This window comes from Mobula birostris, chromosome 4 (assembly GCF_030028105.1).
Source record: "Mobula birostris isolate sMobBir1 chromosome 4, sMobBir1.hap1, whole genome shotgun sequence".
NCBI lineage: Eukaryota > Metazoa > Chordata > Chondrichthyes > Myliobatiformes > Myliobatidae > Mobula > Mobula birostris.
The window spans coordinates 161,526,620-161,545,292 of record NC_092373.1 but is presented as its reverse complement, the minus strand read 5'-3'; the positions used below and the strand labels follow the sequence as shown (position 1 = coordinate 161,545,292).

Sequence of the window (18,673 nt, the reverse complement as noted above, 5' to 3'; positions counted from 1 at the left end):
AAGCTTGCAGAGAGATTTAGGCCAGTTAGAAGAGTGGGCTGAAAGATGGCAGATGGAGTTTAATGCTGATAATATGAGGTGCTACATTTTGGTAGGACAAATCAAAATAGGACATACGTGGTAAATGGTAGGGCATTGAAGAATGCAGTAGAACAGAGGGATCTAGGAATAATGGCACATAGTTCCCTGAAGGTGGAATCTCATGTGGATAGGGTGGTGAAGAAAGCTTTTGGTATGCTGGCCTTTATAAATCAGAGCATTGAGTATAGGAATTGGGATGTAATGTTGAAATTGTACAAGGCATTGGTAAGGCCAAATTTGGAGTATTGTGTACAGTTCTAGTCACCGAATTATAGGAAAGATGTCAACAAAATAGAGAGAGTACAGAGAAGATTTACTAGAATGTTACCTGGGTTTCATCACCTAAGTTACAGAGAAAGGTTGAACAAGTTGGGTCTTTATTCTTTGGAGTGTAGAAGGTTGAGGGGGGATTTCATAGAGGTATTTGAAATTATGAGGGGGATAGATAGACTTGACGTGGATAGGCTTTTTCCATTGAGAGTGGGGGAGATTCAAACAAGAGGACATGAGTTGAGAGTTAAAGGGCAAAAGTTTAGGGGTAGCATGAGGGGGAACTTCTTTACTCAGAGAGTGGTAGCTGTGTGGAACAAGCTTCCAGCAGAAGTGGTTGAGGCATGTTTGATGTTGTCATTTAAAGTTAAATTGGATAGATATATGGACAGGAAAGGAATGGAGGGTTATGGGCTGAGTGCAGGTCAGTGGGACTAGGTGGGTGTAAGAGTTCGGCACGGATTAGAAGGGCCGAGATGGCCTGTTTCCATGCTGTAATTGCTATATGGTTATATAAAAAAGCTATCAAGGCTCAATTGCTGAATATATTCAAATCAGAGGTCACGCGATGTTTTGATATTAAGAAAATGAAGAGAATAAGGGGATATGGAGTTAATACAGAAAAGTGGAGCTGAAGTACAAAGGTCAGCCACATTGGAACCAGATGGCCTACTCATGCTTCCACTATTAGTAATTACTCTACCTGACAAATATGTACTTTGACAATAAATTTAGCTTAAACTTTGATAGAAACACAGTAAGATTATGTGAGGCATAGATAGACAGTCAAATCTTTTTTTCCAGTGGTCAAGATATTAAAAACAAAAGAGCAGGGTTTAAGGAAAGAAAAAGTAATTCTAAAGGGGATCTGGGCATTCATTTTTTTTCACACAGAGTGCTTTATATTGAGAACCCACTGCCATAGGATGTGGTGGATTCAGTTAAAACCACAACACTTAAGAGGCATTTAGACAGACACCTAAATAGATGAGGTATCAAAAGATACAGTCCTAATGTGGATAAATGGGATTAGTGTAGCAGAGCGTGAAGGTCATCATGCATGTGATGGAATGAATGGCCTGTTTCTGTGTTGAATCTCTCCATGTCTGTGCCTGAACAGCTGATGCTGGAAACAGCACTCCATAACTGCAACATCATGTTTTACCTTTGGCTACGAGTTGTTGATAACTGGGAAATTCTCAGCCCCTTACGGGACCCTTGTCTATACTCTGTGGTATTGTACCACAAAGGCCTGGGATAACAAGTCAAACCAATAAGGACAGCAAGGTGGTTGTGGGCGGAGTTAAAGCCCTATGTGAATTGATTGGCAATAGGAATATAAGGAGAGAATGGAAAAGTCCTCACATGTGCAAGCAGTGAGCAATATCCCCTTTCTTGTGTATGGACTCTTGCCAGCTCCCTGCCATATCTCCTGTGCTTCTGTCAGATGTAACAATTTTATATAATTTTTCTGCATAAATCTGAGAGTGTGTACTAGAAGTGGTGCAGATGGTTCATAGTGAGGGTTTAGAGTATGCTGAGAGTCTGGTCACATTCCTAACCATAAGCTGGAGGTGAGCATGAATCTTGTAGCAAACAGAAATATTTTAACAGGTAGATGACTGGCTAAAGGTGCATCTTGCCCAGTATTGGCTCTTGCAAGACATCAAATATTTTTTTATTTTGTCCTTAATGCATCACAAAAAAAAAGTGCTATTTTGTGAGTGGAAATGCCTTGGCATGTTTAAATGGAAGGAAAAACTAAATCATAATGGTACTTTGCATCTCAACTATTGTCACATCTTTGAATTTGCTTGCCAGGTTTAAAAATTCCTAAGAACATTAAGGGAAATGTGGATTATGAAAAGAGAAAAATAATATTTCTGTTAAGGTAACAGCCAATATAATTGAAAAAAATATCTTGGGAGGAGCTGATTCGAGCCATTTATTTTCTTAAAACTGTGATTTGATAACTTGTGTAATAAATATAGTGATTCTGTTCTTCACTGAGTTTTCTGTTCTTTGGACCACTGGCCAAATGATCCATGACAATTTCCAGTTTAGTTATTTATTTTTTCTTTACTTTCATTCTTTATTTTCTTAAAACACCGCCTTCCCCACAGACTTGCACGATCCCCTGTGTAGGGCATCAAGCAATGTTGGTCTTCTGCCATTGCCTGCCGGGAGTGTTTCCCAACAGGTCTCCACTTGGCACCGCTGCGCAATGGCGTGGCTGAGGCTACGCCAGCCACTTAATCCCTACCAAGCACTTGTTTGGACTTCTGCAATTACCGCAACATAGGATGGTCTAATTCTCACAGAATCTGTGTATCATATCACATCAAGTATTTGATTTTGAAGCATAAGGATTCTTTCTTCAAATTATGAATCTACAACAGTCCCTGAGAAGATGGATACAATTAGGTTACAATTATAACTCTGCTTATTAATTAGTTTGGAAAAATTAACATATCTTCTGTGCGGTGACACTACTTTAACATGAGGGCCTGCAGAACCGCACTCTGCTAAAATAGTCATTGAAAGTTTTGAAGAGATATCATCTTGACTATGGTCTGAGCTTTCTCATTCCATCCCATTTCCAGTTAGAAAAGACCACTCAGGACGAAGGCCATGTATTGTCTGTATAGACAATAAACAGAATTCCCTGCTGTTCCTGAAATGAACACTGTCCCACTAGAAATCTATTTGAGGATTTAAATATCAGAGGTTTCGATGGAGATGAGGACCATAACAAGATCTTTCAAAGCAAAATATGTACACACTCCACTGCAGAAGCAAATATTTTGAGGTTGCGAAGAAGAGGTTCCAGAGGCAGCTCCCTTCCTTGGTTAGCAGGAGGCTTCCATAAGGAATCCTGCATGCTCTCACCAGCATAGGGGCAGGACTTTGCTCCAAATTACAGTTATGGCTGGGGTTAATTTAGAGCAGGTAACGTGAACATATGCAACACAGGTCAAAATCCAGTGCATATGCCACCCAGCAAAGCTCCCTACTGTGGCCTGGGAATTGAACATCATTGTGGAAATCAGCCTGATTTGCTGGCCAGTCCCCTTGTTAATGCTACCTTGATGATAGTGGCAATTCCTTAATATAGGGTCACAGAAATGTACGGCTTAGAAATAGGCCTTTCAGCCCACCATGTTGATACTGACCATTATTCCTATCTATACTGTAGTAATCTCACATGACCTACTACCCTACATTTATTTACTTAGAGATACAGTGAGGAATAGGCCCTTCTGGCTTAATCACACGACAATTTACAATGACCAATTAACCTGTTAACCAGTGCCTCTGGGAGGAAACCAGAGGGCCTGGAGAAAACCCACGCATACCATGGGGAGGACATACCCACCTCTTACAGATAATGATGGATATAAACTCCAAACGCGATGTCCTGAGCTGCAATGATGTCGCATTAACTGCTACACTACTGTGGTGGCTATTAATGATAGCCCCTTAAAGGAAAAGAAACAGCAAATCCTGAAAATCTAACATTGAGATTGAAAATTCTGGATGCTCACTCGAGGACTATGACATCTCAGATTATGTATGTATACCTTCATCAGATCCAACTGTTCCTCGCTAATAAATGTGGAAGTGGATTGGGTTTGAAGGATGTAGTCAAGTATCACATCCTCCTTGTAAAAAATTCTGATCCAAACATAACACTCTGTGGCTTGACCTAAAATGGTGACCATAGCTCTTTAAACAAAAATACTGATCTAATTGGGGAATATTTTCTGCTGGGATCCGGATTTTGCCTTGATATGTTATGCTTGGATCCAAAACTGTACACAGGAGGAGTCAGTGGGAAGTGGTTTGGTACTCTGGAATTTCTGAACTTGGGTCAGAATTATGTTTGGATCAGGCAGGTGTTTACCTGGAGAAGACTTGATACGAACTTCCGGATGGCAAAGCCCGTTTACGTTAAACCACCCAAAATCAAATGTCTCCCTTCAAATCTATCCCCCCCCCAAACACATCTATTAACTAACACTGACTCCAGTTTCTTCACTCTCCACTATTAAGTAAAAACCATTGCTTAATAATTAATCTGTATTTCTCAACTGGTGAATGTAAATCTACAAAGTAAGCATTACAGATTTCTGTCACAAAAGTGAATTACAATATTAGGGCAATTTTGAATTTGCAACTGTAAATCACAGAATTGATATTTCTTTACATTTGCCTGATTGTTTATAGAAACACGTAACTAGCTGGGCTGGACTGATCTAGCTGAAAGCATGGAGCAGAAAATGATGCAACTAAATACTACTGTCTGTCAGTGGCTGAATCCAACCTGTGTACTGAGCAAACCTAATTCAGAAGATAGCATCCAACTCCCTGTTTACATTTTGCATTAAAGGGACTGGGTTCCCACTGTAAACAAGGCAATCTGGCATCTCCATTGGTGCTTCTCTTGTAGGAAACAATATGTTTTCTATATTCATTCATGGGATGTGGGCTTTGTTGGCAACCTCCAGCATACATTTCCCATCTCCCTTTCCTTTGAAGTGCCTGGCTGGGCTGGCCTTTTCCTAGGACAGTTGAGAGTGAGTCATGTGAAATATGAGATGGGGTTCAACAAACACGAGCAATGCAGACACAAGAGATCGCAGATGCTGGAATTAGAAGCAACATGCAAAACACTGGAGGAACACAGCAGATCAGATGGAGGGAAATGGATATTCGATGTTTCAGGTCAAGACTCTTCATCTGGGCGGGGGATGATGAATTATTTTTTCTGAAGGTCAGCTCTTAGCTCTCATCATAGCCCATCCTTTTTCCATTTCCTCTTGATACCTCTGCCTCACCTACCTCCCAGTCCCAGTACCCACCACTCCAGCATCCTATAAGTCCTGAGCCACGTGTGCTTTTAAGACTCTAGCTTCCAGTAAAACTTCATTAGAGTTTTGGCTTAACTATCATTCAGAGCCATATCCCTAGCACATCAACCACTGCCCTACCATACCCTAAGCGATGGTGATCACTGCTTTTGAGTAAAGTATCATCAGGTGAAGTTTATCAAGCTATGGATAAGTATGGTGAGGTAGAGGTACAATAAAAAAAACATGCTTGCAACAGCATCACAGGCATGTAGATTCAGACACGGACTGACTATAAATTATACATAAATTATCCAAAACAGCGAAGAATGTGCAAAATTTGCAAAGGCATATTTAGAAAGATGTCCATGGTGGTGCTGAAGGTGAACTGTGGTGTTCCATTGTTGAGGTAGGATTAAGTTTGTGAAGATCAGTTCAAGAATCCGAAGGCTGTTAGGAAAGAGGCTGTTCCTGAACCTGGTGATGTGGGACTTCCCAAGTAGACTGCCGTGAGTCAGGAAATTGCATCCTCTGGTAGCTTGATGTAGCAATCTCTGCAAAAAATCAAAGTCAAATTTATTATTAGAGTACATACATGTCACCACATATAACCCTGAGATTCTGTTTCTGTGGGCATACTTAGCAAATCTATAGATTAGTAACTGTACATTTCCATTTTCTCTGCAGCTATTTAGTATATAGCTGCTGTTCTGTATACTACATGATACAAACAGTGGCAAGTCAGTATGGAGAATATTAAAGGGAAAAGCTGTTGTATGTTGGGGGTCTAATAGGAATATAATATCGACAGGAACAAAATATGAATATTCTTGGCTCAGGCTATTACAGAGCTTGTTAATCTTTGCCGCTCACCTGCTGTGCCTGTCTGAAATGCCAAATCTTCAATTAACTGCACTGCCTGCAGGGTTCTTCAATATTAACTCATTTAATGCGGTATATGGAGGTCCGTGCATCCACCTGCTTAGCCCAGTAGTGGGTTAAATGAGACTAACTGTCTGTTCAGATTCTCCAAGCTGGTCATTTCATTCTACAGAACAAAACTCCTTGGTAAAATAGCTCAAAGATAATTGCTTTTGCATTTGATTCAGCACAACAAATAAAATGTGGCTGAGAACAATGTGTAAATAGCAAAGATGCCTGAATTGTTAACTCCTGTGTGGTGCGTACTTTGCAATGTGTCATGTGTGGCAACATAGAAGTCTTCTCTAATAGGTAACCAAGATATCTCATATGCAACATGGAGTCACAGAAGAGTCCTTGACAGCTGTGGCAGGGCTTGAAGGTTAGCACCTGCTACAAAGTAAAACAAAGTGACATAGGTGTCAACAACGTTTTGCTCCCAGATGAGCTCAATGTCTTTTATGTTTACTTTGACCAAAAAAACATGGAGACAACTTCAAGAACTCCCACAGCCCCTGACTACTCTGTGATTTCAATCTCTAAGGCTGACGTGAGAACACCTTCTGGAGGGTGAACCCATAGAAAACATCTGGCCCAGAAGGCACCCCTGGCTGAGTACTGAAAGCCTGTGCTGATCAACTGGCTGGAGTGTTCACTAATATCTCTAACCTCTCCCTTCAGTAGTCTGTTTCGAGCAGGCTTCAATTATACCAGTGAGCAAGAAGAACATGGTAACTTACTTCAATGACTATTGTCCAGATGCACTTATACTCACCGTGAGATTGGTGATGAAACATATCAACTCCTGGCTGAGGAGTCACTTGGATCCACTCCAATTTGCCTATCGTCACAATAGGTCTACAGCAGATACCATTTTATTGGTTCTTCACTCAACTTCAGAAAATGAAGATGTGTACATCAGAATGCTCTTCGTGGACTACAGCTGTGCATTCAATACTATCATCTCCTCACAACTAATCAATAAGCTCCAATATCTCTTGGGCAACTAGTTCCTTGATTTCCCCACTTGCAGACCCCAGACAGTTTGGATTGGTAACAACATAAGCTCCACAGTCTCCACAGGTGTACCACAAGTTTGTGCACTTAGCCCCCTGCTCTACTTGCTTTTTACTTAAGACTGTGAGGCTAAGCACAGCTCCAATACCGTATTTAAGTTTGCTAATGATACCACTGTCAGCCGAATCAAAGGTGCTGACAAATCGGCATATCAGAGACTGAAGATCTAGCTGAATGGTGCCATAACAATAACCTTTTACTCAATGTCAGTAAAACCAAAGAGCTGATTATTGACTACAGGAGGAGGAAACCAGACCTCCATGAGCCAGCTTTCATCCGGGAATCAAAGGTGCAGAGGGTCAGCAAATTTCTCAGCATTATTATTTTAGAGGATCTGTAAGTGCTGTTACAAAGAAAGTACGGTAAGTACTTGTTTAAAGTAAGTGCCTTTACCTTAAAGGTTTGCAAAGATTTGGCACGTTATCTAAAACTTTGAGAAACTTCTATAGCTATCTAAAACTTTGAGAGACTTCTACAGCTGTGCGGTGGACTGGTTCCATCAAGGCCTGGTACGGAAACACCAATGCCCTTGAGTGAAAAGCCTAAAACTGTGATGGATGCAGCTCAGTGCATCATGGGTAAAGCCCTCTCCACTACTAAGCACATCTACAAACGTACAAGGAGTGCTGTTGCAGGAAAGCAGCATCCGTCATCAAGGACCCCCACCTTTCAGGCCATGCTCTCTTCTCACTGTTGCCATCAGGAAGGAGGTACAGGAGCCTCAGGACTCACACCATCAGGTCCAGGAGCAGTTATTACTCCTCTATCATCATGCTCTTGAACCAGAGAGGATAACTTCACTCAACTTCACTCGCCCCAACACTGAACTTTTCCCACAAAAAATTGATCACTTTCAAAGGCTTTTCATCATATTCTCGATATTTATTAATTGTTATTTATTGTTATTATGTTGTTTTTTTGTATTTGCACAGCTGGTTGATTTTTGCAAATTGGTTCTTTGTTCATCTTTTTCTGTGTGATTTTCCATTGATTCTATTGTGTTTCTTTGTATATACTGTGAATGCCCTAAGACAATGAATATCAGGGTAGTATATGGTGACATATGTACTTTGATAATACTCGTACATACTTTGATAATAAATTTACTTTAAACTTTGATTTCATAACCCACCTATTCCTCTATACTTCGGTCTCCCCGGTTTCCTGCCAATCACTCTCTTACAGATGGAGGCAACCTCCTTCTGCACTTATATAGTATTTCAGAATGAGAATCAAAATCAGGTTTATGATTGATGTATATTTCATTAAATTTTGTTGTTTTGTGGCAGCAGTACATTACAATACAAAAATATTATAAATTACAATAAGAAATAAACTGTCTATAAAAACAATTCAATTAAACGTAAATTAAATTAAAATAATTTAATAACTTATTTAATCACATAAATTAAATAAATACAGCAAAAATAGTGAGGTAGAATTCATGGGTTGGTTCACTGTCTATTCAGACATCTGATGATAGAGGGGAAGATGCAAGATGTGTTAGACCTCAAGAAGCAACATGTGTGAGTCCTCATGGCCGTAGAATGATAGAACACAGCAGTGAGATATTTGCCATTTGTCCCCATTCTTGCCTTTAATAGTATTGTGCTGCTGCACGAAGCACTTACAGATTCCTCGAAACTATTTTGCTTAAGGCCAAGTTTTTATGCATTATGAGATTCAATTTCTGTGAAGAATGCAACATAATGAAAAGTTGGGGACTTCCTATAAATTGCACAATGTCATGGTATTTCCCTCCGGGTCTTCCATGCATCTGATGAGTGATTTCATAGATTCTAGCCTTACACATTAGTATCTAACAGAACAAAGTGCATCCCTGCATCCTCAAGCCACTGCTGGAGAAACAGTCCTTCACAATGGCTCTGAGACCAGCTTAATAGAGGTCTGTCAGCATCAGGTGGGTATTTATGCCAACTCAGTGATTGAGGTATGAAGAGTGTCTTTACTCCTTGTTTCCTGGACAACATAATCTAAGTTCCTGCTGTCACTACACATTGAGGAACAGGGCACTTTTTAACAGTCTCTCTAACATGTGAAATGGATTTCTTGAGTAGCATTGGTACTTTGTACGGAGAATGTACAACTTGGCAACACTGTGAATATATAAAGACATAAGAGAGTGCAGCTGCTGTAATCTGACTCAACAAACAATCATTTGGAAGGACTAGATGTGTTGAGCAGCATCTGTGGGTGGAAAGGGATGGTTGATGATTTGGGTCAAAACTCTGCAACAGATGCTGTTCAATCTGCTGAGTTCCTTCAGCAGATTGCCTGTTGTACCATGAATGGGTGACACTATGAATGCAAAGAAAACCATACACTATTTTATATTTCTTAAAAATATTTTTAAGAATGATGTTTATTTTTGAAATAAAAGTAGTTTCCTAGACAACCACCACTATCTCAAAGAGATAGCTTTGCATTTCTAGTCACACTATCATGATCTCTTCAAGATACCTCAAGCTCTTTACATTTGAAGAGTAGATAGCATTAAATGCACAATAAGCTGTTATAAAGTTCCAAAGACCTTTCTTTGGAAGTTTAGACAACAGTAAATGTATTAAATGCAGAGCAAGCTGCCACAAACAACAATCTGATCATGACCAAATAATCTATTTTAACTCATTTTTTTACATCATTGGCAAAGCCAATGTCTTGGACAAAGTGCCGGTGGAGCTGATTTCTGAAACTGCAGCAGTGCCTCTGGAGCAGGAACTCCCCACCGGTGGCAGAGGATACGGTTTTCACACTGGCCACCTCAGAACCCACAAAGCCACAAAGAAAGCAAGTCGCCCTTGATCTGAAGTGGTTTTTCAGAAGAAGGGAAAGGGATCTATTACGATGTATGCTGGAGAGAGAGTTCCAGGATTTAGACCCAGTGAAAATGAAGGAACAGCTATCGATTCCAAGTAAAGATGGTAAGCAACCCAGATCCAAGCTTATATATGGTGGTATTCCTCTGCACCTGATACCTTGTCACTTCTTTGTGGTAGGAGCTGCAATTAGGTAGGTGGTATTGATGTGGTAAAAAAAGATTGGCAATTGAAAATTATTTATTAATTGTCTCAGATACCAAGATCCATTGAAGAACTTAATATTGCATACCATCCATACAGATAACTTCAAAACATAGTAAGCTGAGGTAATACAAGGTAAAAGCAATAACAGAACAATAACACAATACATAATCGAGTGTTAATGTTAGAGAAAGTGCAGACAATAAAGGATGAAGGCTACAATGGGGTACATTGTGAGGTCAAAAGATCATCTTTATTGTACAAGAGATCTGCTCAATAGCCTTATAACACTGGCCATAGAAGCTGTCCTTGTGCTTGGGGGTGCATGTTATCAAGCTTTTGTGTCTTGCGTCAGATGGAAGTGTGGGGAGGGGGAAGTAGAGAGAATAACCGGAGTGGGAGGATCCTTTGATTAAGGTGACTGCTTTTTTGAGGCACTGAGAAGTACAGACAAAGTCCATGGAGGCGAAGTTTGTTTTCGTGATGGACTACACAAAGTCCACAGCTCCACCACTTCTCAGAATTGTGTCATGGACTCTATCATTTCCAACTGAGGGGGAAGTTGGGGAAGTTGGGGAAGTTGCGGTACTTAGGGAAGCTTCTGACCCAAATGCAGGCACCCTGATACTGCAGCAGTCTCTCTCCACCACACTGTGTTTGTCCCAAGTCACTAGGATGCAAGACAAACCAAGAACCAACCTGTGCAGAGGTCAGAATGCTACCAAATGGACCTTGACTTCAAATACAATTATATAGTAAGATATCGGAATAAATTAGACTTATGGTTATTTACATAGTCAATGAAACAAATCACCTGATAATTTCATGTGCTGGATCATTTTGTTCCTGCAATGTTTCTGTGTTAGAAGGCGTTTTATCTGGTGGCCTAAGATTGCATAGAACTTCTTGGCTTGACTTCCACTGACCCCTCTGGTAATCTGACTCTGAAATACTGATTACCACTTCATAAACAAAAGAAAAGGAAGAAAATGCCTTTAAACAGAACTAAAACATATTCAGGAATTCCATTCTGCTGTTGTATTGTGAAAGGAAAGATGAAGGGGAGGCTGAAAGCTGAGATGGGTTAATCAGTGAGCTGGTTTCAGCACATGAAATGAAGGCCCTTGTATAGCCTATGGCTGTGCTGGCACTTGCATGGAATCCACAATGGCACGCTGCTCATATAAAGGACAAAAGTTCCCCGGACTTGTACAGGCATGACATGCAAAGCCACCAGAAACCAAGGCACATTCCAGAAATAACTTTTCACTTAAGTCAGAAAAAAATATCTTTTGGAAGCGACCATTCCTACAGGGGTCCATTTGATTGGATTGTTGCTACACTGAGAAAGCAGTTGTTACTGTTGGCTCCACAAAATGCCCTCTCTGCACACTAGCCCTTCCAAAGATGGGAACATGCCTCCAATTATACAAACATCATTAGTGATAATTGGAAATTTTAATCTCTCATATTAAGTAAGCTAGAGCTTTTCTCTTTGGAGTGAAAGAGAACGGTTTTATAAGTTTATAAGAGGTGCAGACAGAGTGGACAGCCAGCATCTTTTTCCCAGGGCAGTAGTGATTGATACTAGAGCACATGCTTTTAAGGTCAGTGGAGGGACATTTAAGGGAGATGTCAGAGAGAGAATTTTTTACACAGAGAGCAGTATTTGCCTGGAATCCACAGCTAGGGATGGTGGTTGAGATTGGTACATTCAGGACATTTAAGAGAGTCTTAGATAGGCACACAGATAAAATAAAAAAGAACAACCCACAACTTAGAGAGAGGTTAGTTTGATTATAGAGTATGCTTATGTATGTTGGCATAACATTGTGGAACCAAGGGCCCCTCCTGTGTTGTACTGCTCTACTGTATATTCTATGTTCTATATTACCGAACCCTGCACAAGGTGAAACATCAGGACACTTCAGCCAACAACCAAAGTAATGTAGTAAACCAGTGGTAATCAGCTACCTGACTATTCTAGTTCATCAGAGGCTGATTTTCCTTGCCATACAGGAGGCCTTTACCCCACAGTCTCCACATTCCGACAGCCCAATCAGCAGCAAAAGCAGGCCACAGCGATGAGGTTTCTTGCAGGTTCATGATGCTTGTTTAAAAGTACAGAGGGACGAGTGGGGCGGCTATGGTTCGGGCAGCCACTGTTGAGGGTAGGCCAGTGGTGGGAGTAGGAGTGTCAGACTTCAGCTTGAAAGACGCACTGGCTCTGGGTAAGCTTCTGTTAAGGTTCCCCTTTTTTTTCTCTCTTACTGCACCTAGTGTAGTGAATGGCTGTTCTGGGTTCTTTATGCTGGATGTTGGAGTCCTGGGAGACCCAGAGTCTCCCAGGGAACTACATCTGCATGAAGTGCATCCAGCCACAGCACCTTGAAGATCGTGTTCGGGATCTGGAGCAGCTGGATAACCTTCTGCTTGTATGGAAGAGTGAGGAGATATTCGATCAATTACAGGGAAGTAGTCACCCCGAAGTTGCAGGAGGTGAGTAGCTGGGTGACTGTCCGGAGAAATGGAAACATGAGTAGGTAGTTAGCACAAAGCATCCCTGTGGCCATTTCCCTCAAAAATAAGTATACCGTTTTGGATACTGTTGTGGGGGATGACCTCCCAGGGGAATGCCACTGAGGCCAGGTGACTAGCACTGTGGTGCAGAAGGGAAAGTGGGAGAAGAGGGGAGCGGTAGTGATAGGGGACTCAATAGTCAGCGGAACAGACAGGGGATTCTGTGGATGTGATTAGGACACTCGAATGGTATGTTGACTCCCAGATGCCAGGGTCAGGGATGTCTCAGATTGCATCCACAAAATTTTGGAGAGGGAGAGAGAGCAGCTATATGCCTTCTTACATATTGGCACCAATGACATAGGGAGGAAAAAGCAAAGCGGTCCTGAAACGAGAATTTAGAGGGCTAGGCGGTAAGCTGAGAAGCAGGACCTCCCGGGTAGATATTTCCAGATTGCTGCCTATGCCATGCGCCAGTGAGGGTAGAAACAGGATGATTTGGCAAATCAATGCGTGGCTGAGACGCTGGTGCAGGGAACAGGGCTTCAGGTTCTTGGATCATTGGGATCTCTTCTGGGGGAGGTATGACCTGTTCAAAAGTGATGGGTTGCACGTGAACCCGAGGGGGACCAATATTCTCGCAGACAAGTTTGTTAGAGCTGTCGGGGAGGGTTTAAACTAATTTGGTAGGGGGTGGGAACCAGAGTGAAAGGACTCAGGATAGATGGTTGGTAAAAAAAAAAGCAAAGATAGTGTGCAGTCAGACTGTCAGGAAGGGCAGGAATGTGATTGGACAAAATTGCAGCCAACAGGGTGAGAATCAGTACATTAGGGATTCAGAATTATAAAGGGTAGCAAATACAGTAGTCAGGGTGTTAAATCTCAATGCATGGAGTTTCAGAAATAAGATGGATGAGCTTGTTGCACTACTACAGATTGTCAGGTATGATGTTGTGGCCTTCACTGAATCATGGCTGAAGGATGGTTGTAGTTGGGAGCTGAATGTCCAAGGTTACATGTTGTATTGGAGGGATAGGAAGGTAGGCAAAGCCGATGGTGTGGCTCTGCTGGTAAAGAATGGCATCAAATCAGTAGAAAGATATGACATAGGATCAAAAGTTGTTGAATCCTTGTGGGTTGAATTAAGAAACTGCAACAGAAAAAGGACCCTGATGGCAGTTATATACAGGCCTCCCAACAGTAGCTGGGAGGTGGACCACAGATTACAACAGGAAATAGAAAAGACATGTCAAAAGCATGTCGTGGGAGATTTCAACATGCAGGTCCATTGGGAAAATCAGGTTGGAAATGTATCTCAAGGGAATGAGTTTGTTGAATGCCTATGAAGAAGGTGTGTGATTGCAGCAGGACTTAGACAAATTGGAAGAATGGGCAAAAAAGTGGCACATGGAATACAGTGTTGGGAAATGTATGATAATGCATTTTGGTAGAAGGAATAATAGTGCAGAGTATTATTGAAATGGGGAAAAGGTTCAAACATTACAGGTGCAGAGGGACTTAGGAGTCCTCGTGCAAGGCTCCCAGAAGGTTAATTTACAGATTGAGTCTGTGGTAAAGAAGGCAAATTTAATGCTGGCATTTATTTCAAGGGGAATGGAATATAAAAGCAAAGAGATAATGTTGAGCCATTATAAACCATTATAACATAGGGTATTGTCAACAGTTTTGGGCCCCATATCTCAGAAAGGATGAGTTTCTCATTGGAGAGAGTCCAGAGAAGGTTCATGAAGATGATTGGAGGAATAACGGGGTTAATATATGAGCAGCGGTTGGCAGTTTTGGGCCTGTACTCACTGGAATTTAGAAGAATGCAGGGGGATCTCATTGAAACGTACCAAATGTTGAAAGCACTAGATAGGGTGGATGTGGAGATGATGTTTCGTCTGGTGGCGGTATCCAGAACTAGAGGGCACAGCCTCAAAATTGAGGGGCAACCCTTTATAGCAGAGGTAAGGAGGAATTTTTTTAGCCTGAGAATAGAATGCTTTGCCACAGACTGTGCTGGAAGCCAAGTCCGTACGTATATTTAAAGGGAAGTTGAGCATTTCCTGACTGGTCAGGGCATCAAAGGATATGGCGAGACGGCTCATGTATGAGGTAGAGTAGGATCTGGGATCAGCCAAAATGGAATGATGGAGCAGACTCAATGGGCCAAATGGCTTAATTCTGCTCTATGTCTTACGATCTTACGGTCTTATGGGTTTTTAGAGCAGTTTGTCATTGAGCCAACTAGGGTATCAGCTATACTGGAGTGGGTGTTATTTAATGCCCTGGACATGATTAGGGAGATAAGGTTAAAAAAACTTTCAGGAGGCAATGATCACAATATGATTGATTTCAACTTGAAATTTGATAGGGAGAAAGTAAAGCCTGATATAGCAGTATTTCAGTGGAGTAAAGGAAATTACAGTGGTACGAGAGAGGAGATGGCCAAAGTAAATTGGAAGGAGATGCTGGCAGGAATGACAGCAGAGCAGCAATGGCATGAGTTTCTGGGAAAAATGAGGAAGGTGCAAGATAGCTGTATTCCAAGAAATGAAGAAATACTCCAATGGCAAAATAGTACAACTGTGGCTGACAAGGGATGTCAAAGTTAATGCAAAAGCAAAAGAGAGAATATACAACAAAGCAAAAAATAGTGGGAAGATAGAGGATTGGGAAGCTTTTAAAACCCTACAGAGAGCATGTAAAAGAATCATCAGGAGGGAAACGATGAAATATGAAAGGAAACTAGCAAACGATATCAAGGTGGATAGTAAAAGCTTTTTCAAGTATGTGAAAAATAAAAGAGAGATGAATGGATATAGGAACGCTAGAAAATGAGGCCGGACAAATAATAATGGGGGTCAAGGAGATGGCCGATGAACCAAATTGAACAAATATTTTGCATCAGTCTTCACTGTGGAAGACACTAGCGGTGTGCCAGGTGTTGAAGGATGCAAGGGAAGAGAAGTGAGTGCAGTTACCATTATAAGAGAGAAGGTGCTCCAAAAGCAGAAAGCCCTAAGGGTATATAAGTCACCCGGGCCAGATGAACTGCAGCCTAGGGTTCTGAAAGAGGTAGAGGTAGAGATTGTGGAGGCATTAGTAATGATCTTTCAAATATCATTGGATTCTGGCATGATGCCAGAGGACTGGAAAATTGCAAATGTCATTCCACTGTTTAAGAAAGAAGGAAGACAGCAGAAAGGAAATTATAGACCAGTTAGCCTGACCTCAGTGGCTGGAAAGATGTTGGAGTCAATTGTTAAGGTTGAGGTTATGGAGTACTTGGTAACACAGGAGAAGATAGGACAAAATCAGCAAGGTTTCCTTAAGGGAAAAACTTCCCTGACAAAACAGTTGGAATTCTTTTAGGACATTACATATAGGATGGATAAAGGGAATGCAGTGGATGTTGTATATTTGGACTCTCAGAAGGCCTTTGACAAGGCGCCACACATGAGGCTGCTTACCAGGTTAAGAGCCCATGGTATTACAGGAATGTTACTGGAATGGTTAGAGCATTGGTTGATTTGTAGGAGGCAGTGAGTGGGAATAAAGGGTTTCTGGTTGGCTGCCAATGACAAGTTGTGTTCCACAGGGGTCAGTGTTGGGACCGCTTCTTTTTATGCTGTATATCAATGAATTAGATGATGGAATAGATGGCTTTAGTGCCAAGTTTGCAGATGTACAAAGATTGGTGGAGAGGCAGATAGTGTTGAGGAAACAGGTAGGCTGCAGAACGACTTAGACAGATCAGGAGAACGGGAAAAGGAATGGTAAATAAAATACAATATTGGAAAATGCATGGTCATGCACTTTGGAATTAGAAATAAATGTGCAGACTATTTTTGAAAGGGGAGAACATCCAGAAATCTGAGTTGCAAAGGGACTTGTGAGTCCCTGTGCAGAACACCTTAAAGGTTAACTTACAGGTCAAATTGGTGGTGAGGAAGGTAAATGGAATGTTAGCATTCATTTCAAGAGGTCTAGAATACAAGAGCAGAGATGTGATGCTGGGCCTTCATAAGGCACTGGTGAGGCCTCACCTTGAGTATTGTGAATGGATTTGGGCTCCTCATATAATAAAAGATGTGCTGGTATTGGAGAGGGTTCAGAGGAAGTTCACAAGGATGATTCCAGGAATGAGAGGGTTATCATACGAGGAACATTTGCTAGCTCTGGGTTTGTATTCACTGGAATTTAGAAGGATGGGGGCGGATCTCATTGAAACCTTTCAAATGTTGAAAGGCCTATTCAGAGTAGATGTGGAAAGGATGTTTCCCATGGTGGGGGAGACTAGGACAAGAGGGCCTAGCCTCAGGATAGAGGGGCGTCCATTTAAAACTGAGATGTGGAGAAATTTCTTTAGCCAGAGAGTGGTGAATTTGTGGAACTTATTACCACAGGCAGCTGTGGAGGCCAGGTGGTTGGGTGCATTTAAGGCAGAGCTTGATAGGCTCTTGATTGGACATGGCACCAAAGGTTATGGGGAGAAGTTCAGGGAGCGGGGCTGACGAGAGGATAAAAAGATCAGCCATGATTGAATGGTGGAGCAGGCTCAATGGGCCAAATAGCTTAATTCTGCTCCTATGTCTTATGGTTTCTTTTGCTCAATGATCACGAATTTTCATGCTCCCTTGGAACTCAGTAACACCTTGTACCCAGACCTAGAGTCACTGAAAGAATTATTATACTGTGTAAGATCTAAAAATAAGTAAATGAAAACTGGTTTAAGGTATTAATAAGAATAACATCAAATAATCCAAAAAAGTTTGTTTGTTCAGCACCACGAAGGTCAACAGTGTGCTAGATTAATTGAGTTTAACTAAACTTGTCCAGAATGAACAAACACTGCTGTCTCTGTTGCTGAAACTAATAACAGGCCCCTCGAAACAAACAATACTGAACAAATGGGTCACAACTTTCTCAATCCAAGTTCAGCTTTGTAATGCTCCAAAATCTCAGCATGGAGACAGTTTGGCTTCCTTTTGTGTTGTGATTTTTCTGTAATTCTGCTGTTCTTCCTTTAGTTGGTGGGGCACGATAGTTAATAACTAGAGACCATTGACACAGACTAAGCTCTCTAATGGCTCATTTACTTCACACAGCCCCATTTTTCTCTGATTGTTCATGCCCTTTCTCCTTACACAGATCCATCAAATCTTTTGGCCTGTGGTTTCTATTGGCCCAAACCCCTTGTACTTCCTTCAGCTCTATAGTTTCTACTGGCCGAGGAACTTGTTCGTTTTTCTTGCTAAGATATTGCTTAGCTATAGTAATGTTCTAGCAGGGACCACGCAGTGATGGTCTCTTTGAGATGATTATTGTTCTTCAGAAACAGATGACACATCTGTTGCACAGGAGGTACAAAATTGAAGAATAAAACTGTTGAAAAATTGCTCAAAGAACAAAACGATCAACTGACAAATGGTAGTGCTGTGATTCATCTGTTACCAACATCCTTATCAATTTTTGCCTACTCCCTTTCACTCCTGTTCGTTGACTCATCAGAACAAACCTGGTGCAGAATAGTTTAAAATTTATTATTGACAGCTTAGATATTAGTCAAGACTGAAAATGATTGCAAAATTAACGCTTTATTTACAATTACCCTACAAAATTGTCCGCTACCAATTTGGATGAAATTCCCTAAAAGATTAAATATCCGTGGAATACAGGACAAACAAATTATTCAATCCAAACTGAAATGAGATAAGAAATATTGGTACTTGGAGCAAATCTACTTGCCAGGACCACTCAGGCCCTATAGAGTGGTGCAGGGAATAAGATGAAGGATTGATTCGATTGTCCTTCTAGGAGCATGCATGGACTCTATGGTCAAATAGCCTCTTTCTTTAATGAGTAAATAAATGACTCTTGAGAATCTCTATTGGATTGGACAATGTG

General features: G+C 41.3%; 1 protein-coding gene across 3 annotated transcripts in view; it reads right to left on the bottom strand.

Annotated features, from left to right (window-relative positions):
- Positions 1 to 4,710: 4,710 nt before the first annotated feature.
- fut10 (fucosyltransferase 10) overlaps positions 4,711 to 18,673 on the bottom strand; it is a 161,351-nt gene continuing 147,388 nt past the window's right edge. For all 3 annotated transcript variants that reach the window (XM_072256365.1, XM_072256369.1, XM_072256368.1), the window contains exon 4: positions 4,711 to 5,755. In XM_072256365.1, coding sequence (XP_072112466.1) covers positions 5,501 to 5,755 — 255 coding nt within the window. In that variant the 3' untranslated portion in view covers positions 4,711 to 5,500. The remainder of the gene's footprint in view (positions 5,756 to 18,673) is intronic.